The 22,500-nt window shown below is 42.4% G+C and overlaps 2 protein-coding genes across 7 annotated transcripts in view; one reads left to right on the top strand and one right to left on the bottom strand.

The window, feature by feature from the left end:
- The window catches only part of prkcz (protein kinase C, zeta), a 76,832-nt gene extending 67,533 nt beyond the window's left edge, over positions 1 to 9,299 (top strand). For all 6 annotated transcript variants that reach the window (XM_046870835.1, XM_046870834.1, XM_046870836.1 and 3 more), the window contains 4 exons: positions 3,962 to 4,041; positions 4,622 to 4,711; positions 5,023 to 5,138; positions 7,677 to 9,299. In XM_046870835.1, coding sequence (XP_046726791.1) covers positions 3,962 to 4,041; positions 4,622 to 4,711; positions 5,023 to 5,138; positions 7,677 to 7,764 — 374 coding nt within the window. In that variant the 3' untranslated portion in view covers positions 7,765 to 9,299. The remainder of the gene's footprint in view (positions 1 to 3,961; positions 4,042 to 4,621; positions 4,712 to 5,022; positions 5,139 to 7,676) is intronic.
- A 3,721-nt stretch (positions 9,300 to 13,020) lies between these two features.
- Positions 13,021 to 22,355, bottom strand: si:ch73-70k4.1. The gene is made up of 4 exons (XM_046870840.1): positions 22,038 to 22,355; positions 15,901 to 16,054; positions 13,484 to 13,941; positions 13,021 to 13,405 (listed from the first exon to the last, which is right to left on the bottom strand). Exons 1-4 carry the CDS (start codon positions 22,160 to 22,162, stop codon positions 13,333 to 13,335), a joined length of 810 nt encoding a protein of 269 aa, XP_046726796.1. The 5' UTR covers positions 22,163 to 22,355; the 3' UTR covers positions 13,021 to 13,332.
- Between the last annotated feature and the right edge of the window lie 145 nt (positions 22,356 to 22,500).

The following is a 22,500-nucleotide window of genomic DNA, read 5'->3' as shown; positions in this document are numbered from 1 at the left end:
TAGACAGAAATCATGCAGAACCTCATTCAGCTTCCCCCAAGTGCCTGTGGGAGATGGTGGAGGCCCACGATCTCTCTGTGACATTTGGAGAAATCTAATTAAGAAACAGAGACAGTACATGTGGGCCCTATAGCCATCTAGTAGATCCGACACCGAGTGAGGTCGGAACGGGAACTTATAAAGGGGCCAGGTAATGTGGAACAGGTGTCTGTGATTTGCGCCGGGAGATGCTGAGATAGAGTTTCGAAGGGAAGCGTGGCAGGAGAACACGCTCTCCCTGGTGGGAGATCGATAAGTTCTTAGATCGATTTTATGGTTTTTAAGCATCAACTGCCTTTTTTTCAAAGTGTTTTATTTTTACAGTAGGCATCTCTGATCACTATGTGGTTCAGTGTACCATCAGTAAGAAAAACATAAAACCTAGGAGTGCCTACTGGCATTTTAACACTTTCAGAAGATGCTAAGTTTAGAGAGTCTTTTTTGTATTATGGAATTGTTTTAAACGTGAGAAGCAGCTTTTAAATCCTACAGCAGTGGTGGAATGTTACAAAAGCACAAATCAAAGAATTCTGTCAACAGTACACTCTCAATGTCACAAGAGACATTGCCAGATCTCTAAAAGCTCTGGAGATAGACATAGTGGAACTCCAGCGTTTGGAGGCCACAGGAAATAGAGGGCATATTAAAGCCATCAAAAGTATAAAAGCCTAAAGGAACGACCTGCTGGACACTACAGCACAGGGGGCGCTGGTCCGCTCATGCTTTAAAAGCGTCACTGAGATGGATGCTCCTTCTAAGTTCTTCTTCATTTTAGAACAAAAGAATGGACAGAAAAGATTCATGCATGCTGTGCGGACAGAATCAGGGGATCTTGTGTCAGAGCCTTCTGAAATTCACCAGCAGACAGTCAGCTTCTACTCGAAGCTGTATAGCAGTGAGTGGTCAGAGGCACAGTTAGTGGAGGAGAGCTTCCTTAAGGACCTGCCAAAGCTCACAGAGTCAGTGGCCAGAGAATTGGACAAGGAGCCGAAACTGGCTGAGCTTCAGAAGGCTCTCCAGGGCATGGAGAACAGGCGAGCGCCAGGTATAGATGGTCTCCCTGTGGAGTTTTTCAAAGCATTCTGGGCAGTAATAGGGCAGGATGTGCTGGAGGTCCTACAGGACAGTGTGAGAGGAGGTCAGCTACCAATGAGCTGCAGGAGAGCCGTCCTGACCCTGCTGCCAAAAAAGGGAAACCTGACCCACCTGAAGAACTGGCGCCCAGTGTCACTACTGTGCACTGACTGCAAGCTGCTGTCAAAAGCATTAGCCTCGAGACTGACGAACGATCATCCGATGATGGAGCAGATCTCACCATGACCAGACGCAGTGTGTGCCTGGCAGGTCGATATTTGACAACATATACCTAATTCGTGACATTTTGGACGTCTCCAGGCTATTGGGTTTAAAGACTGGTCTGATTCTCCTGGACCAGGAAAAGGCCGGTTTGAGCATGAATACTTGTGGAAGGTGCTGGAAAGCTTTGGGTTCAACCCTGGTTTCATAGCCATGATCAGGGTGCTGTACAGTGAAATTGAGAGTGTACTGAAGGTCAACGGTGGTTTATGTGCTCCTTTTAGAGTGTACAGAGGTATCAGACAGGGCTGTTCACTGTCAGGTGTGTTGTGCTCTCTGGCAATTTAACCTCTTTTAAACAAGTTAAGGAGTCCTCTCTCTGGTTTTAATATTCCACATGTAATGCCTCCATATGCTTGTCAGCTTACGCAAATGACTTGGTAGTCATAATACACACAAAGGATGATGCCAAGTTTTTAACTACCATTTTAAAGGACTTTCAGATTTTATCTTCTGCCCAAAGTCAACGGGGGTAAAAGTGTATCCATTTTAGTTGGGAGTGGGCAGGTGGGCAACCTTCACTGCCAGGAGGCTTGGCATGGAAAAGAGGTGGTTTTAAATACTTGGGTGTCTACCTGGGGAGTAATGAGATTTTACAAAAAAACTGGGAAGGTTCTGTAGAGCAAGTGAAAAGGCAGACTGAGCAGGAGGCTGTCCTACAGGGGGCGAACGCTGGTCATCAACAACTTCGCCGTGACGTCCCTCTGGCACAAGCTAGCCTGCGTCGATCCTCCACCGAACCTGCTGGAGAAAACATCCAGGCCCTGCTGGTGATTTCTTCTGGGACAAACTACACTGGATTCCTGTTCTTAATCTGCCGAAGGAGGGTCCAGCTGTCCAGCAGAGCTGCAGCATTCTGCCTCCAGTTCATCCAGAGACTCCTTACTGGACCCAGAGACTTAGTATGGAGAGCAGCAGCCAGTGGATTATTACAGACAGTTGAAGGACTGGGGCTGGACAGAGCCTTGTTTATAATGGACACAATGCTGGACAATGCTGGATTACCAATGTTTTACTGTGGACTTTTTAAAATCTCTTTTTAAAAAACAAAACAAGGGCTGTCGAACACTACACTGGTTGCTGGAGGAGCCTCTGGTGTACGGAGGGCGACCGAACATCTCCAGTGTGATTGTTCCTGCACTGTCCAGAACGCTAATCTGTGAACATCACAGGGTCAGACTTGTCGAGGGCAGAGGACCGGGCAGCGCGTATGAGACTGAGGTCCCTGCATGTTTTCAATCAGCTGCTACACCGCTGGAGATCTACACTAACATCAGACCTTGATGGGTGTGAGCACTCCCTCCTGGAGTGCAGGGGTGAAGGGGAAATGGACTTTGGGTCAGTGACGGGGAAGCTGCTCTACAGAGCCTGTGTTAAGGTTCTGAATAAGAAGAAGCTGAGTGGGAGGGCGGACCCCCATGGAGAAGTGTTTTGGGTTTAATGCTGATATTAAACCATAGTGGAGGCACTGTACAAACCACCGTTACCAAAAAGAGCTGCCGACCTCCAGTGGAGGATTTTACATGGTATTATCTCTGTGAACTCTTTTATTTCTGTTTTAAACCCTGATGTTACACCTGACTGTCCTTTTTGTTCACAGAGAGAAACAGTTTTCATGCTTTTGTTCACTGCTCCAGGTTGCAGTCACTGTTTGTGTTTTTACGGAGCATTTTAAGGTCTTTTTATGTTGATTTTACTGTTCAGCATTTTATTTTTTGTTTTAAATACGTTAGGAAACACAGGTTCAAAGAGGTCCCCTGGTGGTCTAGTGGTTAAGATGCAGCGCTCTCACTGCTGCGACCCGGGTTCGATTCCCGGTCAGGGAACCATCCCCAGCCGCTCTTAGTGCCGGTCCCAAGCCCGGATAAATTGGGGAGGGTTGCGTTAGGAAGGGCATCCAGTGTAAAGCATGTGCCAAATCTGCTGTGGCGACCCCTAACGGGAGAAGCCGAAAGAAAGTAGTAGTAGTAGGAACCTGAACACAGGTTCAGGTGCCACCTGGTTAATTTTCTCCTCGGTCAGGTGAAGATGGAGATATACCTGAGCTGGGAAACCAGATCACACAGAACACTGACTGTGAGAACACAAGAATGTTCAAAAGGCTGAATCAAATCAAGAGTTTAATAGATTGTAATTTGTACAGAAGTATGAATGATGTGGAAGTGTTTAAATGTGTGTGGTGTTGGAGAATGATTTGTGCTCTGTTACAGAAGGAGAATAAACTTTACACCACAACTGAACTCATTACTCATGTTTTACTCAAATATATAACCTTCTTAATACATATTTACTTATTTATTGATTTATTATTTAATTTACTAAGTCACCCTGAATTTCATGATGTGTAAATAAAATTTGTTAAAATCTCTCTCTCTCTCTCTCTCTCTCTCTCTCTCTCTCTCTCTCTCACATATTCTCTCTCCATCTCTCGCTCTCTGTCTCTCTCTAACTCATTCTCTCTCTCTCACTCACTCTCTCTCTCTTTCTGTCTCAATTACTCTCTCTCCCTCTCTTTCTCATTCATTTTCTCTCTCTCACTTATTCTCTCTGTCTCTCACTTTCTCAGTGATTTTGGAGAAGCCTATCCGTATCCCTCGCTCGTTGTCAGTGAAAGCAGCGAGTGTGTTAAAAGGTTTTCTAAACAAGGTGAGAGCGTTTTGTCCTTCACACACTCCTCTGTGTTGCTTACACACTCAACTCCATCTTCATTCTTCTGACCCCTCGAACATCAACAGCGTGAACTTCTTCAGCAGTTTGAGCTACAGGAGCTCGTCTGTTAGATCAGACCACACGGTCCAGTCTTCACTCCTCACGTGCATCAATGATCCTCGTCCCCCACGACCCTGTCGCTGGTTCACCACTGTTCCTTCCTTGGAGCACTTTAGATACATTCTGACCACTGCAGACCAGGAACCTTCCACAAGAGCTGCAGTTTTGGAGACGCTCTGACCCAGACGTCTAGACGTCATAATTTACCAACTTGCTCAAATCCTTACACTCGCCCATTTTTCCTGCTTCTAACATCAAGGTCAACTTGTCCATTGACAGCATGTGCTTTGAGGACAAAATGTTCACCTGCTAATAAATAAATTAAATTTATGATGAAGAGATCAGTGTTCTTCACTTCACCCTGTGATAATGTCATAATGTCATGCCTGATCAGTGTGTGTTAGTGTGTGTCAGATGTCAGACACGTCTCCTCTGATGTCCCTGTTTTTTTCTTTAGGATCCAAAGGAGCGACTGGGGTGCCAGGTTCAGACAGGATTTACAGATATTAAATCTCACACGTTCTTCAGGAGTATAGACTGGGAGCAGGTGAGGAGATCCACAATCAGCTTCACTTCACGTGTGTGTGCGTGTGTGTGTGTGTGTGTGTGCGTGTGTGTGTGATAAGGAAACAGAGAAAGAGAGAGAGAATAGATGGTGTGTATTTGGTGATACAATAAGGGAAGAACCATCTGTTCCCATTTGTACAAATCAGCATGAAGCACATCACTGCAGGAGATGTTTCCTCAAACTGTACAGAGAGTGAACAAGATTGTGGCATGATGGTGGTGAAGTGGTATTTTAAGGGGTTAATTCTGCTCTTTTTTCTTTCTCTTTTCTCTTTTCTTTATTTCGCTCAGTTGGAGCAGAAGCAGGTCACTCCTCCGTTTAAGCCTCAGATCACTGATGATTATGGATTAGAGAACTTCGACACACAGTTTACCAACGAACCAGTACAGCTCACACCTGATGATGAGTGAGACACACACACACACACACACACACACACACACACACACACACACACACACACACACACACACACGTTTCTGTCTGTCAACATTGATCATATTTCTGCAGGTATTTATTCTGATGCACATGATCAGTAAAGATTAATTAATAGAAAGATGAAGATGATGGTGATGGTGATGATGATGATGATGATGATGATGATGATGATGATGATAAAGATCTCACTGGCAGTGTTACAGGTGTTGAACATCAGCAGGGATGGAACATGACTGTAGTCCGGTGGAAGAATTATTACCTGTGCTGCAAATCAGAGCAATAAAGGATGGAGATGGAAATGTGTTGACTAGTGAGGAGAGTGTGTTGAGAAGATGGAGGGAGTATTTTGAGCAGCTGATGAAGGAGGAAAATGTGAGAGAGAGAGAGAGAGAGAGAGAGAGAGAGAGAGAGAGAAGGTTGGATGGTGTGGAGATGTGATGCAGGAAGTGGATAGGATTAGTAAGGAGGAAGTGAGAGCAGTGATTAAGAGGATGAAGAGTAGAAAGTCGGTTGGACCAGATGACATACAGGTAGAAGCATGGAGATGTTTAGGAGAGATGCAGTGGAGTTTTTAACCAGGTTGTTTAACATGATTTTGGAAGGTGAGAAGATGCCTGAGGAATGGAGAAGGAGTGTGCTGGTACTGATCTTTAAGAATAAGGGAGATGTGCAGACCTGCAGTAACTACAGGGGAATTAAGTTGATCAGTCACACCATGAAGTTATGGGAAAGAGTAGTGGAAGCCAGGCTGAGAGAAGAGGTGACCATCTGTGAGCAACAGTATGGTTTCATGACGAGGAAGAGCACCACAGATGCATTATTTGCTTTGAGAATGTTGATGGAGAAGTATAGAGAAGGACAGAAGGAGTTGCATTGTGTGTTTGTGGATTTAGAGAAAGCGTACGACAGGGTGGAGAGAGGAGTTGTGGTATTGTATGATGAAGTCTGGCGTGTCAGAGAGATATGTGAGGGTGGTGCAGGACATGTATGAGGACAGTGTGACAGCAGTGAAGTGTGCAGTAGGTACGACAGACTGGTTCAAGGTGGAGGTTGGACTGCATCAAGTATCAGCTCTGAGCCCTTTCCTGTTTGCAGTGGTGATGGACAGGTTGAAGGACGAGGTCAGACAGGAGTCTCCATGGACTATGATGTTTGTGGATGATATTATGATTTGTGGTGAGAGTAGTGAGCAGGTAGAGAAGATCCTGGAGAGGTGGAGGTACACGCTAGAGAGAAGAGGAATGAAAGTCAGTAGGAGTAAGACAGAGTACATGTGTGTGAATGAGAGGGAGGGCAGTGGAGGGGTGCGGTTGCAGGGAGAAGAGGTGGAGAAGGTGGAAGAGTTCAGGTACCTGGGGTCAACAGTGCAGAGTAATGAAGAGTGTGTTAGAGAAGTGAAGAAAAGAGTGCAGGCAGGGTGGAGTGGGTGGAGAAGAGTGATAGCAGGAGTGATTTGTGATAGAAAAATATCTGTGAGAGTGAAAGGGAAAGTTTATAGGACTGTGGTGAGACCTGAGATGTTGTATGGATTAGAGACAGTGGCATTGAGTAAAAGACAGGAGGTGGAGCTGGAGGTAGCAGAGCTGAAGATGTTGAGATGTTCGTTAGAAGTGACGACGATAGACAGGATTAGAAATGAGTTTAATAGAGGACAGCGCATGTAGGACGTTTTGGAGACAAGGTGAGGGAGGTGAGATTGAGATGGTTTGGACATGTGCAGAGGAGGGACATGGGGTATATCAGTAGGAGAATGCTGAGGATGGAGACACCAGGAAGAAGGAACAGAGGAAGAACAAGGAGGAGGTTTATGGATGTGGTGAAGGAAGACATGCAGGTAGTTGGTGTAAAAGAGGCAGATGTAGAGGACCGGGGTGGGGGTGGAGACGAATGATCCACTGTGGCGCCCCTAATGGGAGAAGCTGAAAGAAGAAGAAGAAGAAGTGTAGTTAGTGTTTGTGTGTGTAGTTAGATTTTGTATGTGTAGTTAGTGTGTGTATTTAGTGTAGTTAGTTTTTGTGTGTGGTGTAGTTAGTGTTTGTGTGTAGTGTGTGTAATTAGTGCAGTGTTTTGTTGTTTATTGTGTGTAGTTAGTGTTTATGTGTAGTGTAGTTAGTGCTGTTAGTGTATAGTTTGTGTTTGTGTAGTGTAGTTATTGTGTGTAGTTAGTTTTGTATATGTAGTTAGTGTAGTTAGTGTTTGTGCGTGCAGTGTTTGTGTGTTGTTTAGTGTGTGTGGTAAGTGTTTGTGTGTAGTGTAGTTAGAGTGTATGTAGTTAGTGTTTGTGTGTGCGTTGTTAGTGCAGTTAGTGTGTGTAGTGTTTGTGTGTAGTTAGAGTGTGTGTAGTTAGAATGTGTAGGTAGAGTGCGTGTGTGTGTGTGTGTGTGTGTGTGTGTGTGTGTGTGTGATACACAGTTTCTGAGTTAGTGTGGAGTATTGGGTTTGTTATGAGGAATGAAAGTCTCCTGACTGCACTGTGTGTTGTGTGTTGTGTGTTTTCTCTCCTCAGGGACGTAATAAAGAGAATAGACCAGTCTGAGTTTGAGGGCTTTGAGTACATCAACCCCCTGCTGCTCTCCACCGAGGAGACCGTATGAGAGAGGAACCGCCGAGAGCTTCTGTCTGTCTGCTCGCTCGCTCGCTCGCGGCTCCACGATACACACGGGGATTAGTACTGACTGTGTGACTACAGTGAGAGAGAGAGAGAGAGAGAGAGAGAGAGAGAGAGAGAGAGAATTCCACTACAAGCCTACATCTTTTTATCTCTCTCTCTGTCTCTCTCTCATCCCTCTCTTTCTCTCTCTGTCTTTGTCCTTCTCATCTAAAGTTCTCCTAGAGGCAAAAACACAGCAAACAGAACTGGAAAAGTTTTAAACTGAACAAAACTGAATTCCCTCAAAAATCATCTGAATCGTCTTCCTCCTTCCCATCATCCTCTGATTCTGTCGTTTTTGGTGCCTGCACTCATCACAGACTTTGTTACTCAGAATCTCCTGCTTCAGCTCATGGTTCTGTTTAAAAACTTGATTTAATGTGCACTTCTTCTTCTTCTTCTTCTTGTACATGTTTTTATCGGGGTTTCAGATGGAGGCATGTGCCGATGTTCAGGTTTATATCCCTCCTTCACGGGGCAGAAGTGAGACGAGGTGTCTCTTACATGTCTCTCAGATTCCAAGAGTTCACTTCACCAGACGAGAGAATGTGTGAGAAATAATCAATAAATGTATCTTCATGTAGTGGCTGATGTGTAACAGGAAGTGATGATGTGGTGAGGACAGAGCTGTAACATGCCCCCACCCCCCTTCCTCAAACACACACACACACACACACACACACACACACACACACACACACACAGTGTCAACTCCAGGCTTCCATCAAGACAAGAGTTCATTTAATCTGCGACTGATGATTTAACAGATCAGCATTTCCCTCCAATCTCAAACCAGCAGAACATCAGAGATACAACACACACACACACACACACACACACACACACACACACACACACACACACACACACACACACACACACACACACAACCACTTAAAACTCAAATCATTTACACACTTCAAAACTCAGGAATTAGGTAGTCTCAGACTTGGGGGCGGAGTCAGTACAAACAAGAGGCGTGTCATAGTTACAGTAATCTGAAGCTGGGGCTGTGATGCTCCTCCCCCTTCCCCTACTCTTCATCAGGATCAGTTTAATGGATTCAAAGTGATGCTTCAGTGTGCTAATCACAGCTAGTATCAAAATCACAGCTAGCATCAAAACCACATATACACACACATACACACATACACACACACACACACATATACACACACACACACACACAACGGTGGTTATGAATAAAAGTCTAGGGTAATTTCAATCAATCAGATTACTGAGAAAGTGATGAGCGTAATGTGATTAGTTAGAGTTCTCTGTGTGTGTGTGTGTGTGTGTGTGTGTGTGTGTGTGTGTGTAAGAAAGAATTAGTGCTTTACTGCTGTATAAAAGTGCAGTATGAGAGATAATGAGACTATGATGAAGATGAAGAAGATGGTCTCTAATGAAGCACAGATTTCAGGATGACATTCTGAAACACAAACTTATTAATTAATTAAATAAACAAATACATTTGGAGTTCAAGTGGTCATGTGATGATCTTGTTACATCACACTTCCATTTAGCTCACTAGTATAACCTTTCACTAGTAACTACATAACAGCTAGCTAATAGTAGCACTGATATATTAGACATTATATTGTTCATGAGGAGCATTTGGCTAACCAGCAGCAACAAAACTGTGATGTTATCAACTCTGTATGAACACAGCTAGCATCTGTAGCAGAGACTTTTACTAGGACCACATGCAGCTAGAAGTAAACTTTCCGATTACGTAGCATCTCTGGTTGGTGTTTCTGTTTCAGGGTGTACGGCTGTCAAACACCTTGGTGTGATCATTGACCCGAGTCTTTCCTTTGAGTCTCACGTGAATAATATTACCAGGATCTCCTTCTTTCACCTTAGAAATATTGCTAAAATTAGAAATATGATGTCGTTACAGGATGCAGAAAAACTAGTTGATGCTTTTGTAACATCTAGATTAGACTACTGTAACGCTTTACTGTCTGGGTGTTGGAGTAAGTGCAGAAATAAGCTTCAGTTAGTTCAGAATGCAGCAGCAAGAGTCCTCACTAGATCTAGAAAATATGACCACATCACCCCTGTTTTAATCATCTACACTGCTCCCAATTACATCTCACACTGATTATAAAATACTACTACTGACGTATGACCTCCTCCTTGTTCTTCCTCTTTTCCTCCTTCCTGGTGTCTCCATCCTCAGCATTCTCCTACTGATATACCCCATGTCCCTCCTCTGCACATGTCCAAACCATCTCAATCTCAACTCCCTCACCTTGACTCCAAAACGTCCTACATATAAACTTTCCCTTTCACTCTCACAGATACTCTTCTATCACAAATCACTCCTGCTATCACTCTTCTCCACCCACTCCACCCTGCCTGCACTCTTTTCTTCACTTCTCTAACACACTCTCCATTACTCTGCACTGTTGACCCCAGGTACCTGAACTCCTCCACCTTCTCCACCTCTTCTCCCTGTAACCGCACCCCTCCACTGCCCTCCCTCTCATTCACACACATGTACTCTGTCTTACTCCTACTGACTTTCATTCCTCTTCTCTCCAGCGTGTACCTCCACCTCTCCAGGTTCTTCTCCACCCACGCTCACATCACTGCTCTCACTTCCTCCTTACTAATTCTATCCACTTCCTGCTGCACCATCTCCACACCATCCAACCTCCTCTCTCTCATTTTCCTCGTTCATCAGCTGCTCCTCACTAATCAACACATTTCCATCTCCATCCTTTATTGCTCTAACTTGCAGCACATCCTTCCCAGCTCGGTTCCTCTGTCTGGCCAATCGGTACAAATCCTTTTTTCCTTCCTCAGTGTCCAACTTCTCCTACAGCTCCTCATATGCCTTTTCCTTAGCTTTCACCACATCCCTCTTCACCTGCTGCTGCATCTCCTTGTTCTCCTGCCTACTTTTCTCATCTCTCTGTTGATCCCAGTTTTGTTTCTCTTTCTGCTCTCCTGCACTTCCTCATTCCACCACCACGTCTCTTTATCTTCCTTTCTATTTCCAAATGTTACACCAAGAACCTTTCTAACTGTCTCCCTCATCACCTCTGCAGTAGTTCCACAATCATCCAGCACCTCTTCACCACCACCGAGCTCCTGTCTGACCTCTTCCCTGAATCTCACACTACAGTCTTCCTCCTTCAGTTTCCACCATCTTATTCTTCTTTCAGTCTTCACTCTCCTCCTCTTCTTCACCTCCAAAACCATCCTACAGACCACCATCCGATGCTGTCTAGCTACACTGTCCCCTGCCAACACCTTACAGTCTCCAATCTCCTTCAGGTTGCATCTCCTACATAGAACATAGTCCACCTGTGTGCACCTTCCTCCACTCTTATACGTCACCCTGCAATCCTCCTTCTTCTTAAAATAAGTATTCAGAACCTTTCCAACATCTAAACATGAAAATATAAATGGGATGGAAATGTGTATGAGAGATATTGACATAAGTACAGATTAAAGTGTCCATGTGATGGTATTAAATTACACTGTGCCAGTGTAGTGTTGAAGTGACCATGTGCAAATTGTGCAACAATGGAAAAGTGTGACGCAGAGAGAAGTCAAGGTACCAGGTGCTGGGTGTTTCCTGGTTTAAACTCTGAATGGCCTGTGGGAAGAAGCTCCTCCTCATTCTCTCTTTGTTTGATTTTAAGGAGTGGAAGCGCTTCCCTGAACATAAAAGAGAAAAGAGTCCATTATTGGGATGACTGAGGTCCTTCATAATCCTTCTGGCTCTGGTACGGCACCACATGCTGTAGAGGTTCTGCAGGTTAGAGAGCTCGGTGTGGATGGTACGTTCAGCTGACCGCACCACCCTCTGGAGGGCTTGCCTGTGCTGCATGGTGCTGTTCCCAAACCAGGAAGTGATGATACCAGACAGTATGCGCTCAATGGTGCAAGTGTAAAAGGTTCTTAGCAACTGAGAGGGAAGTTTAAATTCTCTTAAGCATCTCAGATGGTACGACGCTGCTCAGCCATCTTCACCAGGGTGTTGATGTGACCAGACCAAGACATGTCCTGTGTGATGTGAACACCTAGGTACTGGAAACTGTCCACTCTCACCACTGGGGTCCTGTTGATGTTTAGCAGTTGCTATGCCTGCTCCTGCTTTCTGCTGAAGTCCACTATCAACTCCTTAATCCTGCTGACATTCAGAAGATTATGCTCCTGGCATCATCTCTCCAGGGTTATCTCCTGAAGGTAGGCAGTCTCAACATTGTTGAAGATCAGACCCACCACAACAGTGTTGTCAGCAAACTTGATGATGGTGGTGGAGTTGGAAGTGGCCACACAGTCATATGTGTACAGCGAGTACAGCAGGGGTCTTAGAACTCGACCCTGAGAAGCTCCAGTGCTGAGGGTGAGAACGGTTGAGGTGTGTTTGCCTACTTGTGCAGGTTGTAGTCTGTCAGGAATTTGGAGTTTCATTGATGCAGGGGTGGGCTGACTTAGAGGTGAGCCTGGGGGGAGACGACAACTGTAGTCTACAAACAGCATTTTTATATAATTCCCTTTTTAGCAGTCCAGGTAGCTTATTGTTGTGTGAAGATAATGTGTAGTGTTCCAGTCTCTTTCTTCTCTCCAGATTTGCCCGATGTATCCTGATGCTCTACCTCTGGATGGAGTTCTCTTCAGTTGGAGACACTGTGCAGCTGGAGACGGTTCTACATCAACATCCTAAAGATCCACGAAGTTACTGAGCAACTCAAAACCTTTGAGGATGGATTTGGATTGTAATTGATATTAACAGTCTGCTACAATGTTCTTAGGAACACAGTTTTCATGAACAGTTCTGCCTGTAAGCGTCATCACTGAACCTCAACACTGATAAAACTTTAATCAATTACATTTAGTGATTAGGGTGAGGTTCTGTTTAGAGTCTGGTTCCTCTCATGGTTTCTTCCTCATGAAGTTTTAGGACATGTTTCCTTCATCCACAGTCACCACTGGATCACTCATTAGGGAGAAACTGATAAGGAACAAACTTAAGACACTAAATTTCTACTTTCATATTTATGTCTCTGTTAAAAAGTCTACACAAATAAAACTGAACTGAACTATGATTAGCTGAACAAAGGAGGATGAAACGTCCAGACGGGACCCGAGATCAGACCTGAGCCCTTTCTTGCTGCAAGAGATTCTCACACTGCTGGTTGGTTTGAGAGTCACGTGGATCAAAAACACACCATCATAATGCAAGAAAGTCACATAAGTGTTTATTAGCACTGTATCTGTAGCACTATTAGCATGTTTACATTACATGTGCTCATTTATTAGCATATTTACATTAACACTGCTACTTTAGCTGTTATGATAACTGCTAAATTCAAAGCAAACCATTTAGATTATTTGTTATTTTTAAATATATTAAAATATTCAGTATTAGTGTGATTAAGAACCCCTGTGGGATTAATAACGTTTTCTGTAGCGCTGTACAGTTTATTCACAACAGTGTGGATGAGGTCACCAGGTCATGTGACCTACGAAGGAACGACGACGACGAAGTTCACCACACCACATCTACATTCATCTCTGATAAACACTGGGCAAGATGAGAGTCGCACTCCATCTGAGAAAACCTGAAACACACATACACACGCTAATGCTAATGCTAATGTTATTAGATCAGCTGTTATCATGAATGTAAAATGTCTGACCTCGCAGGAAAAGACGACAGGCACATCGGACAGCATTCCAGTCTAATTCCATCTGATCCTGATCCACTTCCAGATGTTTGGACTCTGTGACCAATTTCAGCTCCTGATTCAGATGTTATTCCTAATCCAGCTGTTGCTCTGGGTTTTATTCCAGAAGTGCCTACAGTTCTTGTTCCTGCTTCACGTTCACACACTGTTTCAGAACGCTCCGATCCCAATCCGGAGTTTCTGGTGCTGGACCCGTTTCCATCCCACTCACATTGAGGTCCGTCAGCGTGCCGGTTCCCCTGGCTGAGGGAGCTCGGTGTGTGGTGGATTGGGACGCAGCCATCTCGGTGCCTCGGGTCAGGAGAGGAAGAGAAAGAAGCAGAGCCTGGAACGGGATCAGGAATAGGGAAAGGAATAACATCTTCATCCAGATCACACAAACACTGACCTGACCGTCCTTCCTTCTTCTCCTGTAAAACACACACATTTATATGAAAACTTAACTTGTTTTAAACAGTGTGTGTGTGTGTGTGTGTGTGTGTGTGCGTGTGTAAGAGAGACATGCAAATATATAAAATAAAAACTTAATAACCACAACCTTCAGAGTTTTTTTCTTTATTTTTATTATTTTAAAAATTCTACACTAATACTGAGGAATCCAAACTATAAAACATCTGGAATTCTGTAGTAACTGGATTTAGGTGGTGTGATTGTGGAGGACAGATCATCTGATGCAGCACCCACTCACCCTCCATCTTAAACAAAAAGCTCTTCTAGAACCTAGAGGTGTGTTTGAGGTCTTTGTCCTGCTGGGACAAATGATGGTCCCACGTAGTGTAAACCAGATGAGATGGTTGCATGTTCCTGCCGAATTCTTACACTTTTCTTCTGATTTAAAGTCCATTCCTTCTGTTTCTTGGCCAAAACAAGTTTTCTCTGCTTGTTGTTCTTTTGAAGTGATGGTTTCTGAAGTAATGGTTTCTTTGCTGCAATTCCATCATGAAGGTCTGACTCACACAGTCTATGTTGAAATGTCTAACACTTGAACTCCGAGAAGCATTTATGTTCATCAGCAGTTTCGGAGGCTGGAGATTCTAATAAACGGATCCTGTGCAGCAGAGGTAGCTCTCGGTCTCATGAGGGTCTGTTTCATTATAGCGTTTGATGGTTTTGGAGACTGCACATTCTAGATCCATTTCAAGTTCTGAGATCTTTCAGATCGACTGAGCTTCATGTCTGAAAGTAATAATGGATCTTTTCTGTTTCTTGTTAGAATCTGGATTTGTACAGTAGTTTGTAGCAGCACTAATAGTGATATTGACTCTGTACTCACACTTTCCTCTGCACAACACAACATAAAACCTAAAGCTCATTAAGAAGAAAAGAAAAGTCCCAAAGGAAGTGTTGATAAAACACACCTGTGACCTGAAACCCATTCCAGGTGACACCTCGTGATTCTCATGATAGAAGTTTGTGAAGCAGCATCAAAACTACATCAAGTTCCTTTGGACACGTTTTTGTTTACTACAGAATTCCAGACGTGTTCTTTTATAGTGTGAATGTCAGCAAGTATAAGTGTGTGTGTGTGTGTGTGTGTGTATGTGTGTGCGGGTGCGTGCGTGTACAGGACACATACCCCACACTTTATTATAAATGAACACTGCTGTATAAAATGCTGAGAAATCTATAAGTAAAATCTGAAAGTTGTGTTTAAACACATTCTGCACTCCTGCGGGACCAGTGTGTGTGTGTGTGTGTGTGTGTGTGTGTGTGTGTGTGTGTGTGTGTGTGTGTGTTTGCTCCACTGAATAATGCATCCTCTGCTCCAAATCATTAGCTGTCTGTCTGTCTGTGAACTTGAGTGTGACGTCTCCGGAGTTAAAATCTGCCAAACCAGCACTAAACCTGCTCGGCGCAGACCATCACCCCGTTTCCATGGACACCAAAATCCACCCATCATCCTCACACACTGCGCTGTGCTTCACACTAATTGGCAGTCACTCTGACAGCGCGAGTGTAAAGCGAGTGTGTGTGTGTGTGTGTGTGTGTGTGTGTGTGTGTGTGTGTGTTTCCTCGGGGGAGAAGCTCGGTGCTGCTGGTGATGTGATGACACACAGTCTCAGCCTCGACCAAATTAATAAATAAATAAATGACAGACGCTGAGCTCAGCTCGACTCACACTGATCATGTGACTCACATAATAAATACTCACCGGTGTGTTTCAGACGTCTCACACGTGCAGCTCTCTTCTTTTGGTCATATAGAATTATTTTCACGTGATTGCAGAGTATTGCCCTGATGTCGTGTGTGTGTGTGTGTGTGTGTGTGTGTTAGACAGTGAGATTAACATGTAAAGATGCAGGAAGTGGTCACGTGACCCTAAACAAACTTCTCTCAGGAAGGGGATTTGTTCGGGTATTGAATCGTACCGTGGAGAGCTGAGGGAAAGCAGGAACACGGAGATCCTCAGAGTCCTGAGACGAGGACTGTGGACATAAAACCTGCAGAGTTTTCATCCACAGCTTCTCCACCTCACACAGAGCAGAGGAGGTCCAGCATGAAGATCTTCCACCTGCTGAAGAACTACACACACACACACACACACACACACACACAATTAATACACTGTTCCACACTGATCATTTCATTACACAATAACAAGACTCACCTATAATCATTAGTGCTGCATGAATAAATGCGTTCGTGATGTCGGCTTGTGATTATATAGCGGCAAATGTTGTGATTTAATAAAATAATTAAGTGTGTGTGTGGACAGATTTTCCACACCACTAAAACAACAAAAAAATATCTCACACCAGATAGTCTCAGTTTATGCAGTGCACGTGTGGCGTGTGGTCACGTGACTTTCCGGTGTGCAGCACGGAGACCAGGTGAAGGTGGATGCTGAGCAGATCGACACTGAACTGGTCACCAACACCAAGATCACCAACACCAAGATCACCAACACCAAGCAGAGGAACTGTGCAAGATTGGCTCTATTTAAGTTTCTACGTCACGTAGCAACTGGAAGAAAGACGACAGGCGACGGTTTCACATGCGGAGATTCCTTTGATTTTCCATTTACTTTTGTCCGCCAGTGTTAGTGTTAGTAGAAGTGTTATGTGTTAGTGTTAGTAGTAGTGTTGAGTGTTAGTAGAAGTGTTATGTGTTAGTGTTAGTAGTAGTGTTGAGTGTTAGTAGTAGTAGAAGTGTTGGTGTTAGTGTTAGTAGTGTTGAGTGTTAGTAGTAGTGTTGATTGTTAGTAGTAGTGTTGAGTGTTGGTGTTAGTAGTGTTGAGTGTTAGTAGTAGTGTTGAGTGTTAGTAGTAGTGTTGAGAGTGTTAGTAGTAGTGTTGGTGTTGGTGTTGGTAGTAGTAGAAGTGTTGAGTGTTGGTGTTGGTAGAAGTGTTGAGTGTTGGTGTTAGTAGAAGTGTTGAGTGTTAGTAGAAGTGTTGAGTGTTAGTAGTAGTAGAAGTGTTGGTGTTAGTGGTAGTGTTGAGTGTTGGTAGTAGTAGAAGTGTTGAGTGTTGGTGTTAGTAGTGGTGTTGAGTGTTAGTAGAAGTGTTATGTGTTGGTGTTAGTAGTAGTGTTGAGTGTTAGTAGTAGTAGAAGTGTTGAGTGTTAGTGTTAGTAGTGTTGAGTGTTAGTAGTAGTAGAAGTGTTGAGTGTTAGTGTTAGTAGTGTTGAGTGTTAGTAGTAGTAGAATTGTTGATTGTTAGTAGTAGTGTTGAGTGTTGGTAGTAGTGTTGAGTGTTAGTAGTAGTGTTGAGTGTTAGTAGTAGTGTTGAGTGTTAGTGTTGGTGTTGAGTGTTAGAAGTGTTGAGTGTTAGTAGAAGTTGGTGTTGAGTGTTAGTAGTAGTGTTGAGTGTTGAGTAGTAGAAGTGTTGGTGTTAGTAGAAGTGTTGAGTGTTGAGTGTTAGAAGTGTTGAGTGTTAGTAGAAGTTAGTGTTGAGTGTTAGTAGTAGTGTTGAGTGTTAGTAGAAGTGTTGAGTGTTAAAAGTGTTGAGTGTTAGTGTTAGTGTTGAGTGTTAGTAGTTAGTGTTGAGTGTTAGTAGTAGTGTTGAGTGTTAGTAGAAGTGTTGAGTGTTAAAAGTGTTGAGTGTTAGTAGAAGTTGGTGTTGAGTGTTAGTAGTGTTGAGTGTTAGTAGTGTTGAGTGTTAGTAGAGTGTTGGTGTTAGTAGTAGTAGTGTTGAGTGTTAGTAGTATTAGTGTTGAGTGTTGGTGTTAGTAGTAGTGTTGAGTGTTAGTAGTAGTGTTGAGTGTTAGTGTTAGTAGTAGTGTTGAGTGTTAGTGTTAGTAGAAGTGTTGAGTGTTAGTGTTAGTAGAAGTGTTGAGTGTTAGTAGAAGTGTTGAGTGTTAGTGGTAGTGTTGAGTGTTAGTAGTAGTAGAAGTGTTGAGTGTTAGTGTTAGTAGTAGTGTTGAGTGTTAGTAGAAGTTGGTGTTGAGTGTTAGTAGTAGTGTTGAGTGTTAGTAGAAGTTGAGTGTTGAGTGTTAGTAGTAGTGAGTGTTGAGTGTTAGTAGAAGTGTTGAGTGTTAGAAGTGTTGAGTGTTAGTAGAGTTAGTGTTGAGTGTTGAGTAGTAGAAGTGTTGGTGTTAGTAGAAGTTGGTGTTGAGTGTTAGTAGTGGTGTTGAGTGTTAGTAGTAGTGTTGAGTGTTGAGTAGTAGAAGTGTTGGTGTTAGTAGAAGTGTTGAGTGTTAGAAGTGTTGAGTGTTAGTAGAGTTAGTGTTGAGTGTTAGTAGAAGTGTTGAGTGTTAAAAGTGTTGAGTGTTAGTAGAAGTTAGTGGTGAGTGTTAGTAGTAGTGTTGAGTTAGTGTTAGTAGAAGTGTTGAGTGTTAGTAGTAGTAGAAGTGTTGAGTGTTAGTGGTAGTGTTGAGTGTTAGTAGTAGTAGAAGTGTTGAGTGTTAGTAGAAGTGTTGAGTGTTAGTGTTAGTAGAAGTGTTGAGTGTTAGTGTTAGTAGTAGTGTTGAGTTAGTAGTAGTGTTGAGTGTTAGTAGTGTTGAGTGTTAGTAGTAGTGTTGAGTGTTAGTAGTAGTAAGAGTGTTGAGTGTTAGTAGAAGTGTTGAGTGTTAGTAGAAGTGTTGAGTGTTAATAGAAGTGTTGAGTGTTAATAGAAGTGTTGAGTGTTAATAGAAGTGTTGAGTGTTAGAAGTGTTGAGTGTTAGTAGTAGTGTTGAATGTTAGTAGAAGTGTTAAGTGTTAGTGTTAGTGTTGAGTGTTAGTAGTAGTGTAGTGTTGAGTGTTAGTAGTAGTGTAGTGTTGAGTGTTAGAAGTGTTGAGTGTTAGTAGAAGTTAGTGGTGAGTGTTAGTAGTAGTGTTGAGTGTTAGTGTTAGTAGAAGTGTTGAGTGTTAGTAGTAGTAGAAGTGTTGAGTGTTAGTGGTAGTGTTGAGTGTTAGTAGTAGTAGAAGTGTTGAGTGTTAGTAGAAGTGTTGAGTGTTAGTAGAAGTGTTGAGTGTTAGTAGAAGTGTTGAGTGTTAGTGTTAGTAGAAGTGTTGAGTGTTAGTGTTAGTAGTAGTGTTGAGTGTTAGTAGTGTTGAGTGTTAGTAGTGTTGAGTGTTAGTAGTGTGTTGAGTGTTAGTAGTAGTGTTGAGTGTTAGTAGTAGTAAGAGTGTTGAGTGTTAGTAGAAGTGTTGAGTGTTAATAGAAGTGTTGAGTGTTAATAGAAGTGTTGAGTGTTAATAGAAGTGTTGAGTGTTAATAGACGTGTTGAGTGTTAGTAGACGTGTTGAGTGTTAGTAGACGTGTTGAGTGTTAGTAGTAGTAGTGTTGAGTGTTAGTAGAAGTGTTGAGTGGTAATAGAAGTGTTGAGTGGTAATAGAAGTGTTGAGTGGTAATAGAAGTGTTGAGTGTTAGTAGTAGTGTTGAGTGTTAGTAGTAGTGTTGAGTGTTAGTAGAAGTGTTGAGTGTTAGTAGACGTGTTGAGTGTTAATAGTAGTGTTGAGTGTTAGTAGTAGTGTAGTGTTGAGTGTTAGTAGTAGTGTAGTGTTGAGTGTTAGTAGAAGTGTTGAGTGTTAGTAGTAGTAGTGTTGAGTGTTAGTAGTAGCAGTGTTGAGTGTTAGTAGAAGTGTTGAGTGTTAGTAGTAGTGTTGAGTGTTAGTAGTAGCGTAGTGTTGAGTGTTAGTAGTATTAGTGTTGAGTGTTAGTAGTGTAGTGTTGAGTGTTAGTAGAAGTGTTGAGTGTTAGTAGTAGTGTTGAGTGTTAGTAGTAGTAGTGTTGAGTGTTAGTAGTAGTGTAGTGTTGAGTGTTAGTAGTAGTAGTGTTGAGTGTTAGTAGTAGTAAGAGTGTTGAGTGTTAGTAGAAGTGTTGAGTGTTAATAGTAGTGTTGAGTGTTAGTAGTAGTGTTGAGTGTTAGTAGTGTTGAGTGTTAGTAGTAGTGTTGAGTGTTGAGTGTTAGTAGTGGTAGTGTTGAGTGTTAGTAGTGTTGAGTGTTAGTAGTAGTAGTGAGTGTTAGTAGTAGTGTAGTGTTGAGTGTTAGTAGTATTAGTGTTGAGTGTTAGTAGTAGTGTAGTGTTGAGTGTTAGTAGAAGTGTTGAGTGTTAGTAGTAGTGTTGAGTGTTAGTAGTAGTGTTGAGTGTTAGTAGTAGTAGTGTTGAGTGTTAGTAGTAGTAGTGTTGAGTGTTAGTAGTAGTGTTGAGTGTTAGTAGTAGTGTAGTGTTGAGTGTTAGTAGTAGTAGTGTTGAGTGTTAGTAGTAGTAGTGTTGAGTGTTAGTAGTAGTAAGAGTGCTGAGTGTTAGTAGTAGTGTTGAGTGTTAATAGAAGTGTTGAGTATTAGTAGTAGTGTTGAGTGTTAGTAGTAGTGTTGAGTGTTAGTAGACGTGTTGAGTGTTAATAGTAGTGTTGAGTGTTAGTAGTGTAGTGTTGAGTGTTAGTAGTAGTGTAGTGTTGAGTGTTAGTAGAAGTGTTGAGTGTTAGTAGTAGTAGTGTTGAGTGTTAGTAGTAGCAGTGTTGAGTGTTAGTAGAAGTGTTGAGTGTTAGTAGTAGTGTTGAGTGTTAGTAGTAGCGTAGTGTTGAGTGTTAGTAGTATTAGTGTTGAGTGTTAGTAGTGAGTGTTGAGTGTTAGTAGAGTGTTGAGTGTTAGTAGAAGTGTTGAGTGTTAGTAGTAGTGTTGAGTGTTAGTAGTAGTGTTGAGTGTTAGTAGTAGTGTAGTGTTGAGTGTTAGTAGTAGTGTTGAGTGTTAGTAGTAGTAAGAGTGTTGAGTGTTAGTAGAAGTGTTGAGTGTTAATAGTAGTGTTGAGTGTTAGTAGTAGTGTTGAGTGTTAGTAGTGTTGAGTGTTAGTAGTAGTGTAGTGTTGAGTGTTAGTAGTAGTGTAGTGTTGAGTGTTAGTAGTAGTAGTGTTGAGTGTTAGTAGTAGTAGTGTTGAGTGTTAGTAGTAGTAGTGTTAGTAGTGTTGAGTGTTAGTGTTAGTAGTGTAGTGTTGAGTGTTAGTAGTAGTGGTGTTGAGTGTTAGTGTTGAGTGTTGAGTGTTAGTAGTAGTGTTGAGTGTTAGTAGAGTGTTGAGTGTTAGTAGTGTTGAGTGTTAGTAGTAGGTGTTGAGTGTTAGTAGTAGTGTAGTGTTGAGTGTTAGTAGTAGTAGTGTTGAGTGTTAGTAGTAGTAGTGTTGAGTGTTAGTAGTAGTAAGAGTGCTGAGTGTTAGTAGTAGTGTTGAGTGTTAATAGAAGTGTTGAGTATTAGTAGTAGTGTTGAGTGTTAGTAGTAGTGTTGAGTGTTAGTAGTAGTAAGAGTGTTGAGTGTTAGTAGTAGTGTTGAGTGTTAGTAGTAGAAGTGTTGAGTGTTAGTAGTAGTAGTGTTGAGTGTTAGTAGTAGTGTTGAGTGTTAGTAGTAGTAGTGTTGAGTGTTAGTAGAAGTGTTGAGTGTTAGTAGTAGTGTTGGAGTGTTAGTAGTAGTGTTGAGTGTTAGTAGTAGTGTTGAGTGTTAGTAGTAGTAAGAGTGTTAGTAGTAGTAAGAGTGTTGAGTGTTAGTAGTAGTGTTGAGTGTTAATAGAAGTGTTGAGTGTTAGTAGTAGTGTTGAGTGTTAGTAGTAGTGTTGAGTGTTAGTAGTAGTGTTGAGTGTTAGTAGTAGTAAGAGTGTTGAGTGTTAGTAGTAGTGTTGAGTGTTAGTAGAAGTGTTGAGTGTTAGTAGTAGTGTAGTGTTGGTGTTAGTAGTAGTAGTGTTGAGTGTTAGTAGTAGTAGTGTTGAGTGTTAGTAGAAGTGTTGAGTGTTAGTAGTAGTGTTGAGTGTTAATAGAAGTGTTGAGTATTAGTAGTAGTGTTGAATGTTAGTAGAAGTGTTGAATGTTAGTAGAAGTGTTGAGTATTAGTAGTAGTGTTGAGTGTTAGTAGTAGTAAGAGTGTTGAGTGTTAGTAGTAGTGTTGAGTGTTAGTAGTAGTGTTGAATGTTAGTAGAAGTGTTGAATGTTAGTAGAAGTGTTGAATGTTAGTAGAAGTGTTGAGTGTTAATAGTAGTGTTGAGTGTTAGTAGAAGTGTTGAGTGTTAATAGTAGTGTTGAGTGTTAGTAGAAGTGTTGAGTGTTAGTAGTAGTAGTAGTGTTGAGTGTTATTAGAAGTGTTGAGGGTTGTCTCTCTCCTACCATTCAGGTAGTGGCTGCAGCGCTGCGTGTGCGATGCGCAGACTCTCTTTTCGGTTTCTGGCCTTAAACTGTTGCTCAGATTTGAGTTCATCTGCCGCAGTCTTCCTTCGTTTCAGTTTGGACATGATTTCTGTTTCCGGTGTTTTCTCTTCTTTACAAAACACACTTTCTCTCTCTCCACATCTCCGAATTTAAACTACTTCCGTTTAGCGGGGCGCGAAGTAAAAAACTTTTACCGCATCAATACTGCGCACATAATGCGCAGTCATGACCAAGCGCGTCCTTTAATTATCTATCTATCTATCTATCTATCTATCTATCTATCTATCTATCTATCTATCTATCTATCTATCTATCTATCTATCTATCTATCTATCTATCTATCTATCTATCTAAATGTCTGTCTGTTGTGACACACACACACACACACACACACACACACACACACACGTCTTTATATCCT

The sequence above is a fragment of the Silurus meridionalis genome, chromosome 17 (genome assembly GCF_014805685.1).
Source record: "Silurus meridionalis isolate SWU-2019-XX chromosome 17, ASM1480568v1, whole genome shotgun sequence".
In the NCBI taxonomy this organism is placed as follows: Eukaryota; Metazoa; Chordata; class Actinopteri; order Siluriformes; family Siluridae; genus Silurus; species Silurus meridionalis.
The sequence above is the reverse complement of the archived record's forward strand: the minus strand, read 5'-3'. Positions and strand labels throughout refer to the sequence as shown.

Coding starts and splice junctions, on each gene's coding strand:
- si:ch73-70k4.1 (XM_046870840.1), bottom strand. CDS start 22,162: ATGTCCAAACTGAAACGAAGGAAGACTGCGGCAGATGAACTCAAATCT. Junction 16,055..22,037: donor CTGCAGCCACTACCTGAATG/GTAGGAGAGAGA, acceptor GTGTGTGTGTAG/TTCTTCAGCAGGTGGAAGAT. Junction 13,942..15,900: donor CTTTCCCTCAGCTCTCCACG/GTACGATTCAAT, acceptor TGTGTTTTACAG/GAGAAGAAGGAAGGACGGTC.